The sequence below is a fragment of the Urocitellus parryii genome, chromosome 3 (assembly GCF_045843805.1).
Source record: "Urocitellus parryii isolate mUroPar1 chromosome 3, mUroPar1.hap1, whole genome shotgun sequence".
NCBI classification, from domain to species: Eukaryota; Metazoa; Chordata; class Mammalia; order Rodentia; family Sciuridae; genus Urocitellus; species Urocitellus parryii.
Window position 1 is genome coordinate 58,076,611 of NC_135533.1, and position 21,959 is coordinate 58,098,569.

The 21,959-nt window shown below is 36.9% G+C and overlaps 1 protein-coding gene across 2 annotated transcripts in view; it reads left to right on the forward strand.

Moving 5' to 3' along the window:
* Reln (reelin) overlaps positions 1 to 21,959 on the forward strand; it is a 452,281-nt gene that overhangs the window by 430,000 nt on the left and 322 nt on the right. The window contains exons 57-65 of one of the 2 annotated variants that reach the window (XM_077796721.1): positions 272 to 447; positions 3,890 to 3,963; positions 4,620 to 4,781; positions 5,522 to 5,679; positions 7,816 to 8,035; positions 10,444 to 10,641; positions 11,223 to 11,321; positions 15,841 to 15,846; positions 21,198 to 21,959. The exon at positions 21,198 to 21,959 is cut by the window's right edge and continues 322 nt beyond it. In XM_077796721.1, coding sequence (XP_077652847.1) covers positions 272 to 447; positions 3,890 to 3,963; positions 4,620 to 4,781; positions 5,522 to 5,679; positions 7,816 to 8,035; positions 10,444 to 10,641; positions 11,223 to 11,321; positions 15,841 to 15,846; positions 21,198 to 21,294 — 1,190 coding nt within the window. In that variant the 3' untranslated portion in view covers positions 21,295 to 21,959. The remainder of the gene's footprint in view (positions 1 to 271; positions 448 to 3,889; positions 3,964 to 4,619; positions 4,782 to 5,521; positions 5,680 to 7,815; positions 8,036 to 10,443; positions 10,642 to 11,222; positions 11,322 to 15,840; positions 15,847 to 21,197) is intronic. The other variant, XM_077796720.1, reaches the window with a different exon arrangement.

A 21,959-nucleotide genomic window follows, 5' to 3' on the forward strand; every position in this document is an offset into this window, starting at 1 on the left:
AATGGCTTGAACAGTCTACCAAGAAGAGCTTTGTAATGATGCAAATTACCCAGAAAAGCAATTATGCTTTAAAAGTGGGGTAATCATTATATTAGCATTCAGTATTTTTTCCTAAATTTGAGTCCTCACCTTGAATTTATATATATTTAAGCAGTTAAATAAAATAAGTCCTAAGGAGTAAGCAAAATGTTACATCATAAACATAATTCAGCAATAAACCAATCAGTTCAAGAAAATAATATGCCATATTGCTTCCAATTTGCCTTAACAGAAGGCACTTCCCATGAAGAAAACTGGAGTTTTTACCCTAATGCAGTAAGGACAGCAGGATTCTGTGGCAATCCATCCTTCCACCTCTACTGGCCAAATAAAAAGAAGGACAAGACTCACAATGCTCTCTCCTCCCGGGAACTCATTATACAACCAGGATACATGATGCAGTTTAAAGTAAGGGAAAGTGGCTCTTCAAAACAGAAGGGAGTGTTGTACTGGGGGATTGTGGGAGAATTTTTATTTGGACAGCTATAAGGACACGATTGATTTCATTCATTAATAAAGACTCTCTTGTGAATGAAGGAGGTAATCTTTCACAAAGGTCTTTGCTCAAGTATGATGATTTGAGCATAGACAGAATCTCTGAACATGTCAGGGAAGTAGCAAGAAGTATAACTGTAGTGTATCTCATAGATGTAATCTTGATTTCAGTTTCCCAGACCTTATAAATAAAAAGCTCAAGTAAGCGTCTCTGCCTACTTCTCGCTCTGAGACTCTCCTATGTTGCCCAGTTCTCTCCTTGTCTTTCCCCCACTCCATGCCTGTCATGTGTCTCAGATCATTTGCTTCTTGGTCCACCTTTTTTCAGTATATCCTTCAGTTTTCCCTTGTCTCTGACTTCACAAACCTGTACATTAGCCCAGTTGGAGCTAATGGGAACAAGAGGGAACTTTCAAATCTTTTTAGCTGCATATTTTATCTGTATATAGAGATAGAAGGGAAGGCAGAACAGGTAATTAATAGAAAGAAAGAGTAATAGCAATTAATGTCTCTCCATTTCAAAACACACTACAAAAATGCAGTTTATAACTAGATACTTTAAGGACATCACTTATTCAAATTCCCTTATTTAAAAAGATTTTACTACAGTGGTGATTAATAGTAAGAATCTTTATTAGCAGAAATAAAAATGCATTTGCACCAGGCACGGTGGCGCATGCCTATAATCCCAGCAGCTCAGGAAGCTGAGGCAGGTGGACTGCGAGTTCAAAGCCAACCTCAGTACAAAGTGAGGCACTATGCAACTCAGTGAGACCCTGTCTCTAAATAATTCACAAATAGAGCACTACAAACAGGTCTGTGGACCTGGCTTAGAGGTCAAGTGTCCCTGAGTTCAATCCCTGATACAAAAAAAAAATAAAAGCATTCGCTTTTTGCTTTGGCACTGTTAAACTCTCCTTCAGAGACTAGAAAGTGAGGCAAGCTCCCCAATGCCACTGCTCCTTCAGGACTATTAGCTTTAGTGGCATGAAGGTTGTCCAAGGTCATATCTAGAGTTACACCACCCCTACTTCCAGGATGTTCCTTAAGAGTGAAAGTTTGTCTTCAGCCAGTCCCACACTGTGGCCCATATCAAAGGCATCACATTTGATTGAGTTGATGGGGGCTTCTCTTTTGGAGCTTCTGTCAATCCAAAACTGAAGGAGACTTGTAATTTTTGTCTCTAACCCAAGTCAATTAGTTTAAAAGAAAGTTTGTCCCCCAGAAATAGTTAAATATCACTGTATCTTTCAAAAACTGCATCCCTCAGTGGGCTGGGGATGTAGCTCAGTGGTGGTGGAGTGCATGCATGAGGCTGCAGTTTCCATCCCCAGCACTACAAAAGAGAGACACAGAGAGGGAGAGAAATAAACCCTGTATTCTTCAAAGTTACCATAGACTTTCTATGCTGCATCCCATAGCTCTCCTCCATTCCTCTCCTCTGAACCATTTGACACTATTGTCCTCACCTCTCCAAACTGTGGAAATGTCTTTCTCCTTGGCTTCACTGCTGGTTATCTTATCTCTACTTTTTTTTTTTTTTTTGATACCAGAGATTGAACCCAAGGGTGCTTAACAACTAAGTCACAGTGCATTTTATGTTTTATTTTGAGACGAACTCTCACTAAGTTGCCTAGGTTCTCTCTAAATTGTTGAGGCTGGCTTTGAACTTGTGATTCTCCTGCCTCAGTCTCCTGAGTTGAGTTGCTGGGATTACAGGAGTGTGCCACTGCACCCTGCTCTTTGGAATCTACTTCTGTCTCCTTTTTTGCTTTTCTTCCCTCAGCCCTCTAAATGTCAGCATTTCTCAATGCATCTCAGATTTCTTCTCTCTTCCATATACATTGGCACTGCTGGAAATTTTATCCATTCCTCTAGCTTCAAGTCTCATAATCTGAAGAGTAGATCTCAAATCTGCATTATCTGACCTTGGCTCACTAACTATTAACTCAATATTTCTAATAGCATCTACATGTTTCTGCTTTTTCTAATGAGCACCTCAACTTAACATGTCTAACAGTCAACTTAATCTCTCCCTTCTCCTCTTTCGGATTTTTCTATTCTGTTGGTGGCAGCACCTTTCACCTAGAAACTAGCTTGAAATATTAGTCTTTGACTAATTACTTTTCACAGCTAATCAATTCCTATACCCTTCTAATTCTAATTTACAATATTCTTAGCTTCTGTGGAATCTTCTGTTTGCACTCTCACCGCTCCATTCTTGTCCTAAGTCCACTGTCCACTAAGTACTCTTTTTACACCCAGCCTCTCTCCACTCCTGACTTTGACATCAAAGTGTGATTGACATTTACAGCTAAGTTCATCCGTCCACTCCTTATCGATCTTCAATGACTCTGCATTGTATACAAAATTAAGATCAAATGCCTTACACTACAACTCATGTTCTTCCAAATTCAACTGATTTTTCTAACCTTGTCTCCCAATATCCCACATACTCTCTACTTAAGTTCAAACACACTATGTGCTGTGATCTACACTTCTGTGTCTGCTAACACTCATTCTTCCACCCAAATATCTTTCTCCTGTCTCTATCTTTCAGACTCTTCCCATTCTTCAAGGGGCAGCTCACATGCACTCTATTCAATAAATTATTTTCTAATCCATCTAATCAAATACAATTTTTCCTTCCTATGAAGTACCACAGCATTTTACTTATATCCTTTATGATTCCTATTACATTGTTTCTTACTCTCCCTTTGAATTCAGAGTTGTTTTACTCAGGAGTGTATAGTCTGGAATTTTTAGTACTCATCTTCCCTTATATCAGCAATGAAATAGGATTTAATGATTAAATAGATTATTAGGACTTAAATTTGAATCACCAAATTTTATAGAATTTATGAATTATTAATGATTCAACCATTTGTTTTCACATCATCTGGGAAGATTTTATTCTTATGGAAAAGGAAAAAGCCCTAAGAATGGATATTAAGTAATTAAAAATTTCTACTTTGAATCCAAATAAATATTTAACAGTAGCATCAACAAAATTAGGATACCAGTGAAAATGTTTCAAAGCAGTAATGTTTTTAATATTTTTCCATAAATTCTAACATTACTTTCTTTTTAGCCAAATTATTATGTTACACTAATCAAGTTAGTTGAAATAGTTTCTTATAAAATCCTAAATTCCCGTCTTAATGGAAAACGGCATATCTTTAACAGAACTCAAAAGAATGAACCCTCTGTGTCCTGGAAGCTGCTCTATAAAACCATCTCTGAATATTTCTTGATTGCCTATCAGAATTGTGATGGAGAGAGATGGGATTTCTAATGAATGATATTAGATATTATTTAGTCTTGCCTGTATATTGACTCTTTGTGTTTGCTTTAGATTGTAGTGGGTTGTGAAGCCACTTCCTGTGGTGACCTTCATTCTGTGATGTTGGAATACACAAAGGATGCAAGGTTAGTCAAAATAATGTTAAATATTTTCCAAATTTAAATACACAATTCAAATGCTTATCGACTTTTAAAGCAGCTGCTTACAGTGAAGGAATCTTTCATATTAAAATGGATGGTTCATATGTATTCTCATACAGATTTACTTTCTATAAAATTTACACGTCTTCAAATTTTCTCTTCAAACCAAGAAAATCAACAGCTAAGAAACTTTATATTTTAAAATTAGTAGGACACTAAATTTTTTTCTCAGAGTAGAACTATTTTATTCATGTTGGTCATTTTCAATCAACCTTAAGAAAATCTTTAATCAATGAATGATCTACATATGCTTCAGTGAAAGTCACATCTCCTAAAGCATATTAGCATTTTTGAATAAAAGTCTGATATAGTCCATTTTACCTTGTGACTAGATCTTATTGTCATGCATGCTATTATTTTATTCTGTTATTTGTGAATGTATCAGTGTAGTTTTGAAGAGTCAGAATATTTCTTATGAGAAATTATTTTCAATTTTTCCTTTTGTGATCTCTAATCATAAATGTTTATGAAACAGGAGGCTTCACATTAATGTGAAGGTAATCCAAAGCATTACCTTCACATTCAATTAGTTATAAAATTCTCTTATGACTTGCCTAATGCAACTCTTCTGGTTTCTGCAGGTCTGATTCCTGGCAGCTCGTTCAGACCCAATGCCTTCCTTCCTCTTCAAATAGCATTGGCTGTTCCCCTTTCCAGTTCCATGAAGCCACCATCTACAATGCCGTCAACAGCTCCAGCTGGAAGAGGATCACCATCCAGCTGCCCGACCATGTCTCCTCCAGGTGGGTTGCATGTGAAGTTTTGCCTAGTGGAACTCTCTGGCCATCTCTACAGAGTTCATGATAAAGAGAGGTCTGAGTTTTAGTTGTAGCCCTAGGACCCTCTCCTGTTTTCCTACCCTCTTCTTGCCAACCCATGCTCCCAAATAGCAACTGTATGTCCCAGAAAAAAATAAGAAATTATATCTTGTTTGTAAATTATTCATAGATCTCAGATTTCCTTTCAACTATATACCATGCATGTGCCAAACTTATTCAGGCCCTGAATGCCAGACCCTAAACAAAGACTGGAGTTGGCACCAATTCTGCCCCAATGTTCTGCTCTCACAAGACTGTGCTTCTCATCCAGACAGGAGTACCCCCTGGGGTATATGACTGTCAGGTTGCCCAGAGCTGAGAATAAATACAGTGCTGTGCAATCTCTATAGAGCAGCATGCATTTTACTCAAAGATTTGGAAAAGGATACATCTCCAAAGGAACAAGCAGACACCAAAGTATTATGGAATAGAACAGAAAATTCACATAAAATTTTCAGGAAGACAAAAACTTCCAGAAAGGCATTTTGGAATATGTTCCCTGAGTCTGAGGGATACACGTTCACTTACCTCTATCTTTGGGGGGACTTCAGAAGTTTGGGAAGCCCTTTTCTCAAGTCCCCTTTCGTAGAGGCAGAGGTTGGGCGCAGCCATGGGAAATATCAGCTTACTGATGACTCTCTTCTGTTCTCTCTGGGTCTCTTCAGTGCGACACAGTTCCGCTGGATCCAGAAAGGGGAAGAAATGGAGAAGCAAAGCTGGGCCATTGACCATGTGTACATTGGAGAGGCTTGCCCCAAGCTCTGCAGTGGACACGGATACTGTACCACTGGCGCCATCTGCATCTGTGATGAGAGTTTCCAAGGTGTGAACCCTGGGCCGTTGTTGATTCAGAACACCAGGAGGTCTCCTTGTCTTAACATGAGTACAGGAGCCCATTAGGAAATGCATAGGAACTCCAGGCGAGGATTGAACACAAAATTATTTATCTTTGGAATTAATTTCCAAGAATAGTTTTATGTTTTCTTCATGGAAGTTTTTTTCTTTTTTCTTTTTTTTTTTTTTTTTTTTTTTTTGCAATACAGAATGAAATCCACTCAGGATATTCTATAAGTTTATAAGTGAATATGAATCCAAATAAATCTACTCAGGATACTCTGTAGTATTTTACATTTTCTATTTTTCATATAACTTCCTGTCCCACCCATACCCCCAACACTGAATTCCACTTCTTGGCCTCTCTCCTTCCTGGCCTAGCTGCCCAACCCTAAATACTTTGTCAATTGCTATTTTCCACGATGCATTTGTCTATATCCACCCTTCCTCAGCCTCCTTCAACAGCAGCTGCCACTGTCCTCCCAAGAAGTAGCTGATAACTCAAGATGCTGTGCTACCCAGGTCACTTTGTCACTCAAAATAACCTTCATGACTCAAAGACATCCATTCGTTTTCACTGCTTCAGTTTCTAGAGGCCAAGTGTGTATTTGGAACAGTGTCTACTCAGACCCTCACATCACAGGAAAATTTTTGTCAGCTTATTAGGAAGCTTATAATCCTGCTTTCCTTAAATCCAATATTTTTAACAGGTCATTACAAAGTTCACTTTACACAATTACCATTATATCCTAATAGCCTAATATCTGCCAAATAGCAAGTTAATTCTCTGAATTAATCCATACACTCTCTTATGCTTTATTGTTGACATAATATATACCAATCCCATTTTCCAGAGTCATTTAGTATTTATCTGCACATGTTTCCTATCATGAAGATAATTATACCCACTCAATAGGTAAAGAAACTGAGACTCAAGGAAGTTAAGTAACTAGCCAGACATCACACAGCTAGCAACAGCTGGAGAGAAGACAGTATTGGGGTGGTATTTTCCAGTCAACTTTGTTAAGTTCTCATAGATGAGAGATTTCTCCAAAGAGGATCAGAATTATACAACTTTCCCTAGGCATACAAGGTTAAAATCCATATATTTGAATTTTGGAGTAGGATATATTTTGATTTCTTAGTTGATGCTATTTCCTTGCCTCCAGATGAAGTGGCTATGATTAATGTAGACTGCTGCACATCTCTGATGTTAGAAATTACTTAGCCCTCTCCTTTCTCCTGTTGTCATTGCCACTGAGACCAGCTGGGTCCATCTGTGCATTAGCTGAAGAATTTTAACTTCAGGCAAACTAATGAATCAAATGTCCTCACAAGAAGTCCCAGATGTCTGGAATTTGCCCTCCCCATAAACCAACAGTACTTTGGCCTTTTGATTTTGAACTTTGGTGGACATTTAGAAAAGATGTACTGTTCGAATCACCTTGCTAACATAGGGTCTTACTTAAATGATAATATTTCAGCTCAGTGTTCTCTGACAGATAATTCCAGTTTATTCAGTATTTGTTTATTTATCCCAGAATTATTATTAAATATCTTAAATGGGCTAAGTATTTTGCTAGATGCAATGAATTAAGATTCAAACTCTGCACTAAGGAATGTAGAGCTGGAAGGAGATCAGGAACATGACTTATTTCTACAAAATCATGCTGGGAAGAAAGAAATTAGATTGGCCTCTCATGCCAGGTCAAGCTCCCTACTGAGACTTATCATTTACAAACAAGCAAGGCCTGGCCAGATGCTGTGGTATTTCAATAACAGATGCACACAAGCATTAACTACATTGGCACCTACATATTTTAATGAACATTATCTCAAAAATAATGGATGTTTTTCAACAACAAAAAAAAAGATTTATTTCTAGGAGTCTGTGTCTACTTGGTATTTTGCCATTCTTTTTTTTTTTTTTTTTTAATGGTGGTGCTGAGATTGAACCTAGGGCATTGCACATGCCAGGCAAATGCTCTATCACTGAACCCCAGGCCCCAGGCCCTTGCCATTTTTGCAGTAACAATGGCTCAAATCTAAAACTGAATACTTATTCTCTGGTGATTCTGCTTGTTCCAGCCAATTCTGATTTCTGTGATTATTCCTTTACCCGTAGGTGATGATTGCTCTGTTTTCAGTCACGATCTTCCTAGTTACATTAAAGATAATTTTGAATCAGCAAGAGTCACTGAGGCAAACTGGGAGACCATTCAAGGTGGCGTAATAGGAAGTGGCTGTGGGCAACTGGCACCCTATGCCCATGGAGACTCACTCTATTTTAATGGCTGTCAGATAAGGCAAGCTGCTACCAAACCTCTGGATCTCACTCGAGCAAGGTAACCAACCCCCTGTGTTGTAGTCCAGACTCTGTTAGCTTTGATCTTGAACTTTAAGAAACAAATGTCACCAAGTAGTGGAAACCTAAATACTATTCGAATTTGGTGCAAGGAAGCATTATAAGTTTTACCAACTTAGAATAATTTTGCTTAAATTTATTGTAGAATTGTTGTATACTTCTTCACTCATATTGGCTGAGTGGTTGTAACATGGACACATATTGGGAGAAATATCCAAATATAAAAAATTGGCTAGGAAATCCTTATAGATAACTTAATGTTGACCATAGGCAAGAATGTAAAATAAATGTGTTTATGAATATTTTAGGAATGAAGACTTATACCTCTATTTAGCTTAAATTCAGTAAATAGTAATGGTGAATAAATGGATGAGATCATTAATACTCACATGCTCTATAGGAATTGGAGATTAGAATAGAATCAAATAGACAGAAATCCTGCAAATGGACTAGGAAATTAACAAAGAAAAGGAGACCCCAGAAGGTCGAATTTCTTTCTCTACCTGCTCTTCCCATCCATTCTGCCTTAGCCAGAATAGTCACAGTTTTTCATCTGTGTAATTCAAGAAAAGATTCCAAGACTTTAGGAATGTTACTGAGTACTGGACTGGAATATTCCCCGAATGCTGATGAGTTTTCAGGAGCTATGAGGATATTTGAGATTTAGACATTTGACCAATGAGGTAGATGTTCACTTTATAAAATATTAGGAATGTATTTTCAGAGGCAGAAGAGCAGGTTTAGTGGTCCTTTATATGATAAACAATGTATGGATCCCTGTATGATAACCATGGAGATTCTAAAAGTTGTATCACCATAGGGATGGTGGATAGATGCATGAGGCTGTTAATATAAACCACTCATTCCCACTTTTTCCTACCAAAATGATACAGTTAGTCTAGAGACACCTGATGTCTTCCTTGACCCTATATACAAACAGCTGCACCAAAGCATTCGGTTAACAGTTACACAACATGTGGTACAAGTAACTTTATTTTAACTTAATTTATGCAAAGGTAAGTTTTAAGAAGGTTCTTTGTGTGACCATATACTCTAAATAGGGCCATTCTGTAAATCACTAGGAATCTTCTGAGGATATATTTCCTCTACTTAAAAGCTGTGTCTTCTAAGTGCAAGAATGCCTATGAAAAGCAAGAAGATGAGTGGGACAGAGCAGATGTGATCCAGAGCCTGCATGTTCCTAGTTTTCCTCATCTCTGACATCCAGACAATCTTCTCTAAAATAGACATGATGATTTATCTTTGTCCAGATGCTCTTCTGCTTGGAGCTATTTGTAAAAAGCATATAGTATAAATATGGTAATTTTATTCCTTGCCTTCTCCATGGCCTCAGCTGCCCTATGGTCCATGTTACAATTTGGAGAATAGACGGTGTTTCAGGTGAAATACTCTAAAAAGATTTCTAGCATCATAAGATTCATCTTGAAAAGTCAAAGTTTTTTTTCTTTTTGTAGAAAAGTAGCCTTCTGAGTTATTTTTCACAGGTCTAATATAAAAGATAACATAAATAAATTGTGTGACTAATATGATTTATTAATATTTATTTTTACTTGATATTCATCCCTTGGCATTATAGAAGATTGGTCCCAGGATTACCCACAGTTATGGAAACCCATGGATGCTCAAGTCATATAAAATGATGTTAGGGGCCGCTGGGGTTATGGCTCAATGGTAGAGCTCTTGCTTGGCATGTGTGAGGCACTGGGTTTGATTCTCAGCACCACATATAAATAAATAAATAAATAAATAAAATAAAGGTCATCAATAACTAAAAAAAAAAAAATTTAAATGATGTGGTATTTGGACATAACCTATACTAGTTTTTTTCTTTCTTTCTTTCTTTCTTTTTTTTTTTTTTTTTTGGTACTGAGGATTAAACCCAAGGGTGCTTTACCACTGAGCCACATCCCCAACCCTATTTTATGTTTTGTTTAGAGACAGAGTCTCACTGAGTTGCTGAGTACCTTGTTTTTTGCTGAGGTTGGCTTGAACTCGAGATCCTCCTGCCTCAGCCTCCCAAGCCTCTGGGATTACAGGCATGTCCACAGCACCCAGCTGGACATCACCTCTTCTAAACCTCCTATATATTTTAAATCATTTCTAGATCATTTATAATACCTAAATACAACATAAATGCTTTATAAACAGCAGCTGTACTGTCTTGCTTGGATAATAATAAGAAGACACATTCAATACAGATGTATTTTTTTCCATATTTTCTGTCTGTAATTAGTTGAATCCACAGGTGCCAAATCTACAGATACAGAGAGCTGATTTTGTGAACTTTAATAACAATGATTAAGAAAGTATCTCTCCTTTGATACTTCCTGACTTTTGTATTAATACAATTTCCACTGTGTTTTTCAGCAAAATTATGTTTGTTCTACAAATTGGGAGCACATCCCAGACAGACAGCTGCAACAGTGACCTGAGTGGTCCCCATGCCGTGGACAAGGCAGTGCTGCTGCAGTATAGCGTCAACAACGGCATCACCTGGCATGTCATCGCTCAGCACCAGCCAAAGGACTTCACACAAGCTCAGAGGGTGTCTTACAACGTTCCCCTGTAAGCAGCCTGGTTAGAAGTTACTGGACCAGTACCACAAAACTAGGCAGTGCAGAATCAAGACTAATGCAGATCTCCAAAGGTTATGTTACTACCGTCTGTTAGGATAGGAAGCAAGGAAGAAGGGCAAGAGGGAATAGAAAATATCAACTCATGCAAAGGCACTTTTTGCATACTTCCCTTTCTTTAAACAGTATTTCTGTTCCTTGGGAAACAGAATTTTTATTTTCTGCTTAGTATGCTAATTTGAAAATTTACTGAGCATAGACGGTCATGTCAGTTTTGCTTAGCATTGTTCACCCACTTCCAGCACAGTGCCTGTCACACTGAATATTTCATGTTTGTGATCAAATGTGTTGCTATTCCTGGAGCAAGGGAAAAGAGGAAGAGAGGTGGAAAAGAAGTACTCCTCATTGAGTGGCTAATAAAATGCTACTTAGAAGAGCACTATGACCTAAGCAAATTCTATGCCCAAAGTTGTATTGATTCAACCTATTGCAATATCTAAAGTGGGCAAGTTACCTTCCAGAAAGTTCTGTTTGCTGGTGTTCAACCTCTTTTTCCTTCTATCTGTGACCCAGGGAGGCACGGATGAAAGGAGTCCTACTGCGCTGGTGGCAACCACGCCACAATGGAACAGGTCATGATCAGTGGGCTTTGGACCATGTGGAGGTCGTCCTGTGAGTATCTGATACATGGCATCCTGTGTCCATTTGAGAAAGGTTTGAAACTCCTTTGATCTGGCATGCTCCCTTGATTCAGTAAGAAATGTTCCTGATAAGAAGGTTCCCACAGGACCACTTTGGCTTACACTCTTCAGCAACTGCAAGCTATAGCTCAAGTCGACAGTGAAATAACAAAGCCCTGAATATATCTTAATGTACCTTAGAAAAAAATCTTCAGTAAGTAAAACATTTATTTAAGGATTGACATCAGTGGTTAAATTGGATAAAACAAGTCTCCAGGTAAACGGGAAACATTATCTTATGCCAGATCTGGGTTGCCTTGCAAAATAGAATGATACCCTAAAAGAGAAGGATCTGTACTGGTCTATATACAGAGTGTTGGTGGCCAACATGCCCAATTACAGCCTCCTATCTTAGCCACAGATGCCCGAGGCATTCTCCATTTAATGGCATGACTGCATCTAGAATACAGAATCTGTGGTTTCCGATCCCCACCGACCAATACCAGCACCCAATGGGCTAAGGGTGTCCCCGCTGGTTTCTCCCAGGAAATAGGGCTGTCACTACTTTCCCCTGGCCGGGTTGACTATTCCCTCGCAGAGAGATGACTTGCTTTTTCTCTAACAATCTAGTTCCTGTAGAACTGGAATGCTTATGTCTCGACGGGTTCGAACTGATGGCACCAAGTGGTTGGCAAGGAGAGGCGAATCTTCTCGGTAGATAGGTTCAAATGTTCATTCTGTTTACCAAATCCAAAGTGAAATCAGTCTTGTGGCTGATTTCAGTCATTTTGAAAGCAAATTTAAATGATTGATTGGTAGGAAAACTACCAGATTTGTTTTCTTTCGATCATAGCCATGAGCTGAACTCTTCAGTCTTGAGCTAGCCCTGTCTTAGTTCTCACTGAGGCACCTGCTTGCATGGCATCCATATCAACCCCGACTCCAAGAGCAACCCGGTCCCTACACAAGCCCCCACTGTGCGCTCTGCTGCTTTTGGACAACTTGCTGGGCTCTGCCTCCACAAGACAAAGTTGAAGTTTAAAGGAACAGTCCAGACTCTTTTGAATCTGAACATGAGGCTGATGTTCTACTTAGCTATTGATTTCCACAGATACATGATTCCAGGAGAATAAAATGACTTGGGCTTAACATGAATATACGTAGAGTGAGCCCCTAGAGAGATGTCCTCGTAGATCAAAATTCAACCCTCAAGTTGTTTTGCCCTGGCTACTTTCCTTACAGAGCAGTGATTCTCAGTCTGACTGAATATCAGAATCACTTGGGAAGTTTCTGAAAGCATCAAGGAATGTCTTAATGTCCAGGCCCATCCCTGTGGATGGTTTAAATTGATCTGCAGTGGGAACTGATCATCAATCAGTTTTTTAAAACACCTCAGGTGATTCCAATAAATTGATTCAGACTCAAATTAGAGTCAATAATCACTCTTATCTCTCAGATTTCCTGCCAAGAAAGTTTGCATTAATGGAGTTTCCTGTGCCTGACAAAGCATTACCAATTCCTGTGGAAACTTCAAAACTTGTCAGTCCTCAGAAGAAAGCAGGATGCTAATTCTACCCTTGATAGACATAAAAATCCTCAGCATATCATACATTTGAGTAGATATTTCTTCTCCCACTCAGACAAGCAATTAGAGTTACCTACTTTGGATTTCAGAGACATATCATCACTTCCCTTGGACTAAAATTGAAGAGCAGAAGTACAGACTTCCCTGACATTCAGTAACACAGCCCCTCCATAACCTAGAAATAGAGCTTGTTCTCTGCTGCCTATTGACATGCTGCCTCAGAGACTTTCAGAACCCCAACAGGAAGCCTCACATAGCCCTCAAGAGAACCTTCCAGAATACCTAGTGTTGCTATTAATTTGTATAAGCAACTACCAGCATCACAATATATTATAAAAATGAAGTTCAGAAACTCTTAGAGTTTCTGATATTATTCTGAGGCTACAATATGTATTGTATCACTTCATTTTATTACTTTGAAGAACTTATCAGATGCCTGTACCTGTCATCATCTCAATCTCTCAGGGCACTAAAATGTTCCAAATGAGAAAGGCCATCACTGCATATACTTGATAATACACGGTTGTTTGATTCTAAGTCTTCTTTCAGTGAGTCGCCTAGAGATTATAACTTCACAGATATTGCCAAACACTTTTTGTGTACATATTTTATATACATAAAACCAAATACTCTCTCTCCAATGACATTTCAAACATGTGTTAAAATTATAGAAGTAATCTTATTTTCCTTCTTTTCCCCACAAAGCTGAATTCAAAGATGAGTTATTTTCAAAAATATAATCTTAAAGTATATTTTAAGACCTGTTTTTGATGTTTTGTTCTGCTGTCAGTGTTCAACATTTCTAGCTACTATACCCTTTCAAAGCACTTCTTTAAGAGACATAAAAACTTTTAAGCATTCATTAGTATGCACTTGGTTGCTGTTCAGCATGATGCCTTTATTTAATGAACATAAAATAGTTACAGAGGAATCAGAAAAATAACATATAATAATGTCCCAGAGTATCTTTCAAGCATGTGAGGCACAAAGAAGCTAGCCAAGGTTTGTGTCATAATTCACAAATATTGCTAGTTATAACTCTCCTATAGAAGATGCATATTTTAAAGTAGACAAGTAGAATACTCCCATAAAGCCATATTAATTGAGAATATTTTCTCACTTAACAACATGTCTGTAGCAGAATATTTAGTTCTATGAGCTGGTAATGTTTGCTCCTCAGGTGTGGAGTGAAGGAGAAACCCGAGGCATACATCTTCAGAGACACAAGCCCTACCTAAATGAATGCTGCAAATAGGGCTACTAATATGTTTTTGCAACTAATGGTTGGGGGCATACATTTCACTTACAAATTTTTAAGAATGTATTTTCTAAGTGAAGATTGGCCTTACTCTAGCTTTATTATCATAGTTTCGCTTTTGTGCATGTGCACCAAGGACACATGCGAAAAACCCCTAGAAAGAGAAACTGTGTTCACGCATGGTATCTTACCTTGAATTTAATGTCCATACTGCCCATATTAATCAAAAGGACTGATGAGGTTGATAAGAACAAATTCAGCACTTTTGAAAATATTTCAAGATTTTGAAGTGCATCCTAAATGAACAGGATACATGACATATTTTGAATTCACTAGTTTAATTCTCAAAGACTACATGTGGAAAGATTTGAGTTCCATAAATATGGATACACAGAACGACCAGCCCTGTACCATAAAGATAAAAACCACCATTTCAGCATTTAACAAAGTCTCTTATGCTTGTTTGAGAGTGTAATCTTCCCACTCTCGTGATGTTTTCCAGTAAAACCTACATATGAAAAGTGCTTCGTGATGATTAGCCCCTGCTAATCTTCCATGTAGCAGATAAACTGAATTGACAGATCATTTTTTTCCAGCCTCACTAGCTTACAAAAACTCCTCATTCCCTAAAGTCTAAATGATGTAGCATAACATGATCATTGACAATCCAGTGTCAGAAACCTAATTTCTCTGAATTCATTTGCTAGCGTAGAACATTTGTTTTTCAGTAAATGTTTGTTAATACATTTGGGCAGATCCCTCACAAGATCCATGCTGGTGGGGTTCTTCTTAGGATAGAAGAGAATTCCTTGTCTTAACCTTTTTCGTTGGGCACTCATCCTTCTCTCCTAAGAATCTCCCTCACTCAACTATGCATTTCATTCACACATCACATCTCCTGTGTACATGTCTAAGTCACAACCTGTCATGTTTATAATGAAGTGGGCTGATTTTTGCATGTGTACCTTGAAAGCGAATCACTCAGTAAAAAGCTAGCATTTGTGAAATGATTTAATTAAAAGTGAATTATTATCACATTTACTGAGAATTGAGAACCAACATGTTGCTGTGGCCTTAAACACATTTATCAGATTTTAATATAAGTTCCATCATGACCATCCCCTCATGCTATTCATCATCAAGATACTGTCACGTTTTTTGGCACAAATGATTTATGGAGATGAGCATATTACATTTGTTGCAAAGCATATTTATCCTTTATTAAATTTGATTGTGTTATCTGATATAGAGGACTTCTGCATTTTCAAAGCCCATTCCTTATTATAATCAGGAATTAGTATTTCCTAAAATATAAATAATTGAAAATCAGATAAAATTAATAGTGGTCATTAAACTATTGATTTAATATTTATACTTTATATGCAACATTTATGCCAAATGTAGTACTATGCTACATGTACCTTGACATATGGTTATGAGCAAATATTGCATGTTGCATTACATTAAAAAGTTAAGTGTATGTATATATCGGGTATAGGAGAATAAGAAATAACTTGTTTAATTTTTATTTTCAAAAGAGATGAAAAATCCTATATTGCGTCTAAACCTGGTCAGACTTTTATGACTAATCACAGTGCTGCATGCATTGAAAGCCATTTTTTAACTTGTGTTATATTTCATTATTTGCTGTCATTGGTTTTCCACTAGAGTAAGGTAAGTCCTCCTCACTAAATCTGGGGAACTGTTTACTCTTACTTTGATCAATGTTACCAAAGTTAACTGAGAAGTTTTATAGAAGACCTTTGCAACTGAAAATAAAAATCTATGAAAACAGCTATTATAAATGACATTGGGATACAATGGAACATTTGAAACCTGTATCTGTGCAAATTCAAGAGATAGCCAAGCTGAGAGAAATCTCTAACCTATACAATATGGGTACAACCACGGAGGCCAGAGTGCTCATTAGATCTGTCTTAGTTTCTCCTCTGTGCCTGGCACTGTATGAAGTGTGCTTGAAGCACTCACAGTTTATAAGTTTGTTATGAGGAACATGACAATAAAAGGTGTGTGTAGAAGATCTAGGAGTCCTGATTAAATGTAATGTTTTTCAAAAGACCTATGAGGCTAGAGACACATGAAGGCGGCTTGACTTTACAAGTCTATTCTTTTGTTGTTTTTTTTTTTTTTGGTTTGTTTAATTTATTTTTTTTAATGTGGTGCTGAGGATTGAACCCAGTGCCTTACATATACCAGGCAAGCGCTCTACCACTGAGCTATAGCCCCAGCCCCTTTACAAGTCTATTCTAAGTCAATAAATAAATTAGCAGAGAGGAGTAGATTTATTCATGATACTTTATGAGTTCGAGATCCTGTCCTTAGATAAGACTGGCTACCTTTAATATATACTTATACTTGTCCACTAGTTAAGATACTTTAAAACTTAAGAAAGAAAGTAAAATGGTTATCATTTCTTGAACATCTTTATATGATATTGCAAATTTTCATTTAATCCTTACAACTCCCAGAGATATGCATTATCAGATATTATTCTCATCTCCATTTAGCTAAGAAGAGAAACAGGAAGTCTTTAGTATGTCTGGGGTATTTGGGCCTACACTTACTAATATGTAGTCTTCCCCAAAATGTGTTTGTCTTGAAATTCAAATGAATTTCCTTTTTGCCAAGGACTATCATGAGTTAGTTTGAATGGCAGCTTCCATCTTACTCTCACCAATTGTTCTCTGAAAGATATGTCTAACAGTCCACTGGATTCTTATTTCTACATTCATGTAAATCATCATTTATTGAGCCAATTTTTTATGAAAATGAGTTAATTACAGACCAGTAAAAATGCCTCAATTTCATGTCAAATTCTTCTATTTATCTCCATCTCTCCCATTTCCTTTAGAATCCATTAAAAAATCAGTAGAGGGCTGGGAATGTAGCTCAGTGGTAGAGCACTTGCCTAATATGCACAAGGCCCAAAACCACACATGCACAAAAAAGAAAAAAATCAGTTGAATTGTTTTCATAATAACAAATGAGCTAAGATTGTGGCTCCAGTAGAGTAATGGTTCTAAAGAGAAGAGAGTCACTAGTTCTTCAAAGATCTTGCACCACCCATATTTCCCATGCAGAATCATAATTCCACATACCATCTAAGTCCCTAAACTCCTTCCACAACAATGGAAATCTAAATGGTATTTTCAGGAATCCCTGATGTTTGTTTTCCCTTCTTTTAATGACTTACTCATAGTGGGAGAATTTCAAAATGGTCCTAGTTCTATCCACCACCAAAACAAATTGACATGTCAAGTGACATAGCATGCTTTTGGCATGAGTACTACTGGCTTTCATTGAACTTATGTAAACAGTACTTTCCCCTGTATGCAATAAAGAAAAAAATCTTTAAAAATCCATTGTACCTATTATTATTGATGAGGTTATCTATAGCTACACATCTATATGTATCAAAAGTAAAAATAGATAAACTTCACACACAAAAAAGTTGAGTAAATATCAGATCTTTAAAACTATTAAAAACTTCCCTAATATGCAAGTTAGACATTTTAGAAGACACAATAATGCTTATAACCATACCAGTTTATTAAATGGTCCTACATTTAGACAGCATTTTGCTCTAGCTCCTCATAATGCTTGATTTTAAAAGCCTTATGAAATGGAAAAATCCACCTGACTAGATTCCAACCTAACTGGCTTGAGAGAGATTTATGTCTAACATTACCAAATAACCAGTTAATTTAAAGGATGCTTTAAAAGTCATTTTTTAATATGACCATTTAAACACTAGGCATCTAAAACAAGCACATTATTGAGTGCACTTTAACATTCTCAGGAATCCAAAGATATGGTCCTCATACATAAACTTATCCAAAATTAAAGAGTGTCCAGTGAATCGATGTGCCTCCTGAATTAGCTATAAACTTACACCCTGGGCTAATTTGCAGGGTTTTAAAGATCTGAAATCTGCTAATATTTATCTTCTGACACATAATGATGGAAAATTTAAATCAGCTCTCTAACAAGCCAATAATTACACAGCAAAGTTGCTTTAAAGCCATTAAACATACACCAACTTTTGTTTAAATTAAATGTTCCTTTGTTCCCGTATACTGAAGTAACTTTTCTATCAATAATTAAATATCTTGAGTGTTCTATCTTTGTAGTTTTTAATGTAAAGTATTTTAACTTTTTTTTAGTACTTTATATCTTTAAACGTGTTTTCAACAAAATAATCTCATTGCTTTAACTTTGCAATTATTCCTTATAGTTAAAGAGTAATGATTTACGACAGGAATCCAATCAGTAAGTCACCAAAAGTTCAATAAACACAACTTGACCACCCAAGGGTCAGGCAGGAGGCTCAGTGCTGTGGGATGGGGTGGGGGGATCTGGGGGACAGGCAGAAGTTTAGACATGGGGAGCCAAGATAAAGTAGGAAATGAGCACTATGAGAGTTCAAAGTAGAAAAAAAATTACTTCTGGAGGGGAGGGGTAAGCAATATAGAAAATGTGATACTTGAACAAGTAGAAATTGAAGGTATGAGCCTGTAATTCCAGTGGCTTGGGAGACTGAGGCAGGAGGGTTGCAAGTTTAAAGCCAGCCTCAGCAACTTAGCGAGGCCCTGTCTCTAAATAAAAATAAATAAATAAGGACTGGGGATGTGCCTCAGTGTTAGTTAAGCACCTCTGGGTTTAATCCCTGGTACAGGAAGGAAGGAACAAGGACCAAAGGAAGGGAAGGAAGGAATTAAAGATGTGATGTTGGAGGTGGTACCAGGAAGGAAGGAAGGAACAAAGGGAGGAATGAAGCAATTCATTGAAGATATGATGCTGGAGGTTGACTAGTGACTCAGGTAGAAAAGACTTCTGACAAGTCTACGTAGGAAGCAAAGGGGAGAGAAAGCCTGAAAACATCCAGAGAACATGAGATATCTGGTTAAAGTAGCTTTTCTATCACTCCATCCACAAGAGAATTTGGAATGGTTTTTGAGCAAGGTGAAGCCATCATTCAGGGGAAAGTTTACTGAAATGGGTGTGTCAAATCAATTGTATGTCTGTATAGGAGAACAGACACACAATTGTGTTATTAAATTGTTCTTTCCTTAGCACTTCATGGTTTCTCTGTCAATGGAGTTTCGTTCATACGGGGAGAGAACCGAGATAAGGAGACTAGTTTAGGGGACCACTATAACAGCTTGGGGAAAGGCTATAAGGTGACCTAGGGTGCTGGCAGGAATAGATAAAAAACCAGTCCCAAGATTTTGTGAATAAAGAAGTAACCAGATAATTTCTCCTGATGTGGATGAGTTCAGTGCATCAGCTCCTTGTCCTTTTTTTGTAACTCAGTTTTACAGAGGCAGCAGTTAATACTTATAGCTGCTGATGAATAATGGACACATTTGTTGCGTCTTCCAACGTGACATTGAAACTGATCAACTTAGGTGATGTATGGAATATCATGGGTAGTTAGGCCACCTGAAGACAAAACCTGAGGGGTTTTTATGTTTCTTTAAAATGCCTGCAGAGCATATTCTTTATTTCCATTTTATAGCATTTTTATAATAAATCCAGGGTAGAAAGTGATTAGCACTTTATGTTATAAAATACACATATCAATTTCATGTCTATCTTTTAATCAGGTTTTTAACACAGATGTTATTGCTTCTTAATTATACATGAAATTGAATTTATGTATTTTGCCTTGAGACAGTTTATTATAAATTTTCAAATGATCAAATTTAACTATAAAATTATCTTACTTTAAATTTTTCTATATTTTACAAGTGCTAGTATAATATCCCTAAGTATAATGCTGAGTAAAATAGATTAGATAAAACAGCATCATTTTACACCACACTAGTATATTATTAATGATTGACATTCCAGAAGATTACACTTCTCAGTGAAAAATTATCCTTTTCCTTTGCTTTTCCCTTACTCAAATTCATGTCATGTCGATCTTTATGGTGAGATCGCCTCATATGACATTATCCCACTCTGCATGTGTTTTAAGTTTCCTTGTACTAAGGATGAAAGGCTTTGGGACCATGTAGTCAAGAGACTCAGTGAATATGGAAAATATTGATAGGCTCACACTCATAAACCACATATTGATGCGACATATAAATATGTTGTCATTCAGATCAGTGTGTGAGTATGATTCTTTTCAGTGATGTTATAGATTATGATCCTTTTAAAAATGTGTTTTCCATGCCAAAACCCTAGCAGCATCACTCCCAGTACCATGCAGTTTCCTGCAGGCTTCTGATATTCATTTTGAGTATTTTTACCAGCCTCACACATAGTATGTATGTATCAATGTGTGTATGTAGGGAGAATACGTAAACATGTTTACAATTAGTTATACATTCAATTTCATCTCCTTTGTATTTTATAACCTCTTTTTAGCATAGTATCCATTTCATAAATCCCTGTGTATAGAATACCACCACCATTGCTTACTGTTTGAGAAAGACAATGGAATCCAACATTCTAAGAGAAATGCACTTCCTCATTTTGCATCCAGGGACTGCATAAATTAGGAAGGTTCAGCTGATTCATCCAACAAGTTTGCTTTTCTTTGTTTTGCTCTTTAAGCTTTAAGTGAAAATCTTTACTGGAGTGATCAAACTATTTTTCCTACTTGTTAAAGATATATGTAAATAAGGTCATGGGCCCAGCATGTACTTCCTCTAAAGTTCGTCAAATAGATGTTTTCAGGAAGAGCTCAAGAATAAAATTAAAATCTGAAAGTATATGTCTGCTTTAACTATAAATCAAGAAAAAAAAAGACTTTTTTTTCTGATTCTTTTCTGGTTCTGAAAAGAAAGGGGTTTCTTTAGGGCCAAGGGCAGTGGCTGTGGGTATCAGTCTTTAGTTCCTGTGTCCCTGGGTGGTAATGTCAGCATGACCTATGAATCCTGAAAGCTTTCAAATAGCAGGTAACTTAGGATCTAGAATAGATTGACATTCAATGATGGGACTTACATGCTCTTTCTCCTTTCCCTCCCTGCCTGTATCCATTCTCATTTCAACAGCACTCGAAAACAAAATTACATGATGAATTTTTCACGGCAACATGGGCTCAGGCACTTCTACAACAGAAGACGAAGGTCACTTAGGCGACACCCATGAAGAATCAAAAAGATTATTTTTCCTTCCAACATGTGACGTGTTGCTTTCCATTCCTTTAAACCTCTCACCACATCTGATATCAGGAAATATCTGTGAAGGACTTGGTGGTTAACAGAAAGCCCTTCTCCAGACCGAGTGTATACCACTTTCCCACACTGTGAACTAATGACAAGTGACTTATTTGCTCATAAGTAAATGTCTCCATGTTGATGTGTCCGTGAAAATTGTGATCTGTTGTAATATCAGTTACAGTGGCAGTATTGAAAATAAGAAATAGTTTAACTGAAAAAAAAAGTTTAAGCACAAAAATTTAAGAGATTTTATGTTTAAAATGGCATTTAGCACAGTATTTAACATTCTTGGTCACAAAGCTATTTAAGTGGACTGTATTTCAGCTTTGTATCATGTTTTATATGATTAAATTATCATCGTTTGTCCTTTATGTATTCTCTTCTACAGTATAACACATTGAAACTGTATTTACGTGTTATGTTGCAATATTTTGCTGCTGAATTTTGATCTACTTATATTCTGCAGAAAGTTAATTGAAATACCTATTCAAGATAATAGTTGTAAAGATATTGTATCTCCTTTAATATACTCCTTAAAATGTACGTTGATCTAGCATTGTTTTGTGGATGAGAAAAATGCTTGACCTTGAAATA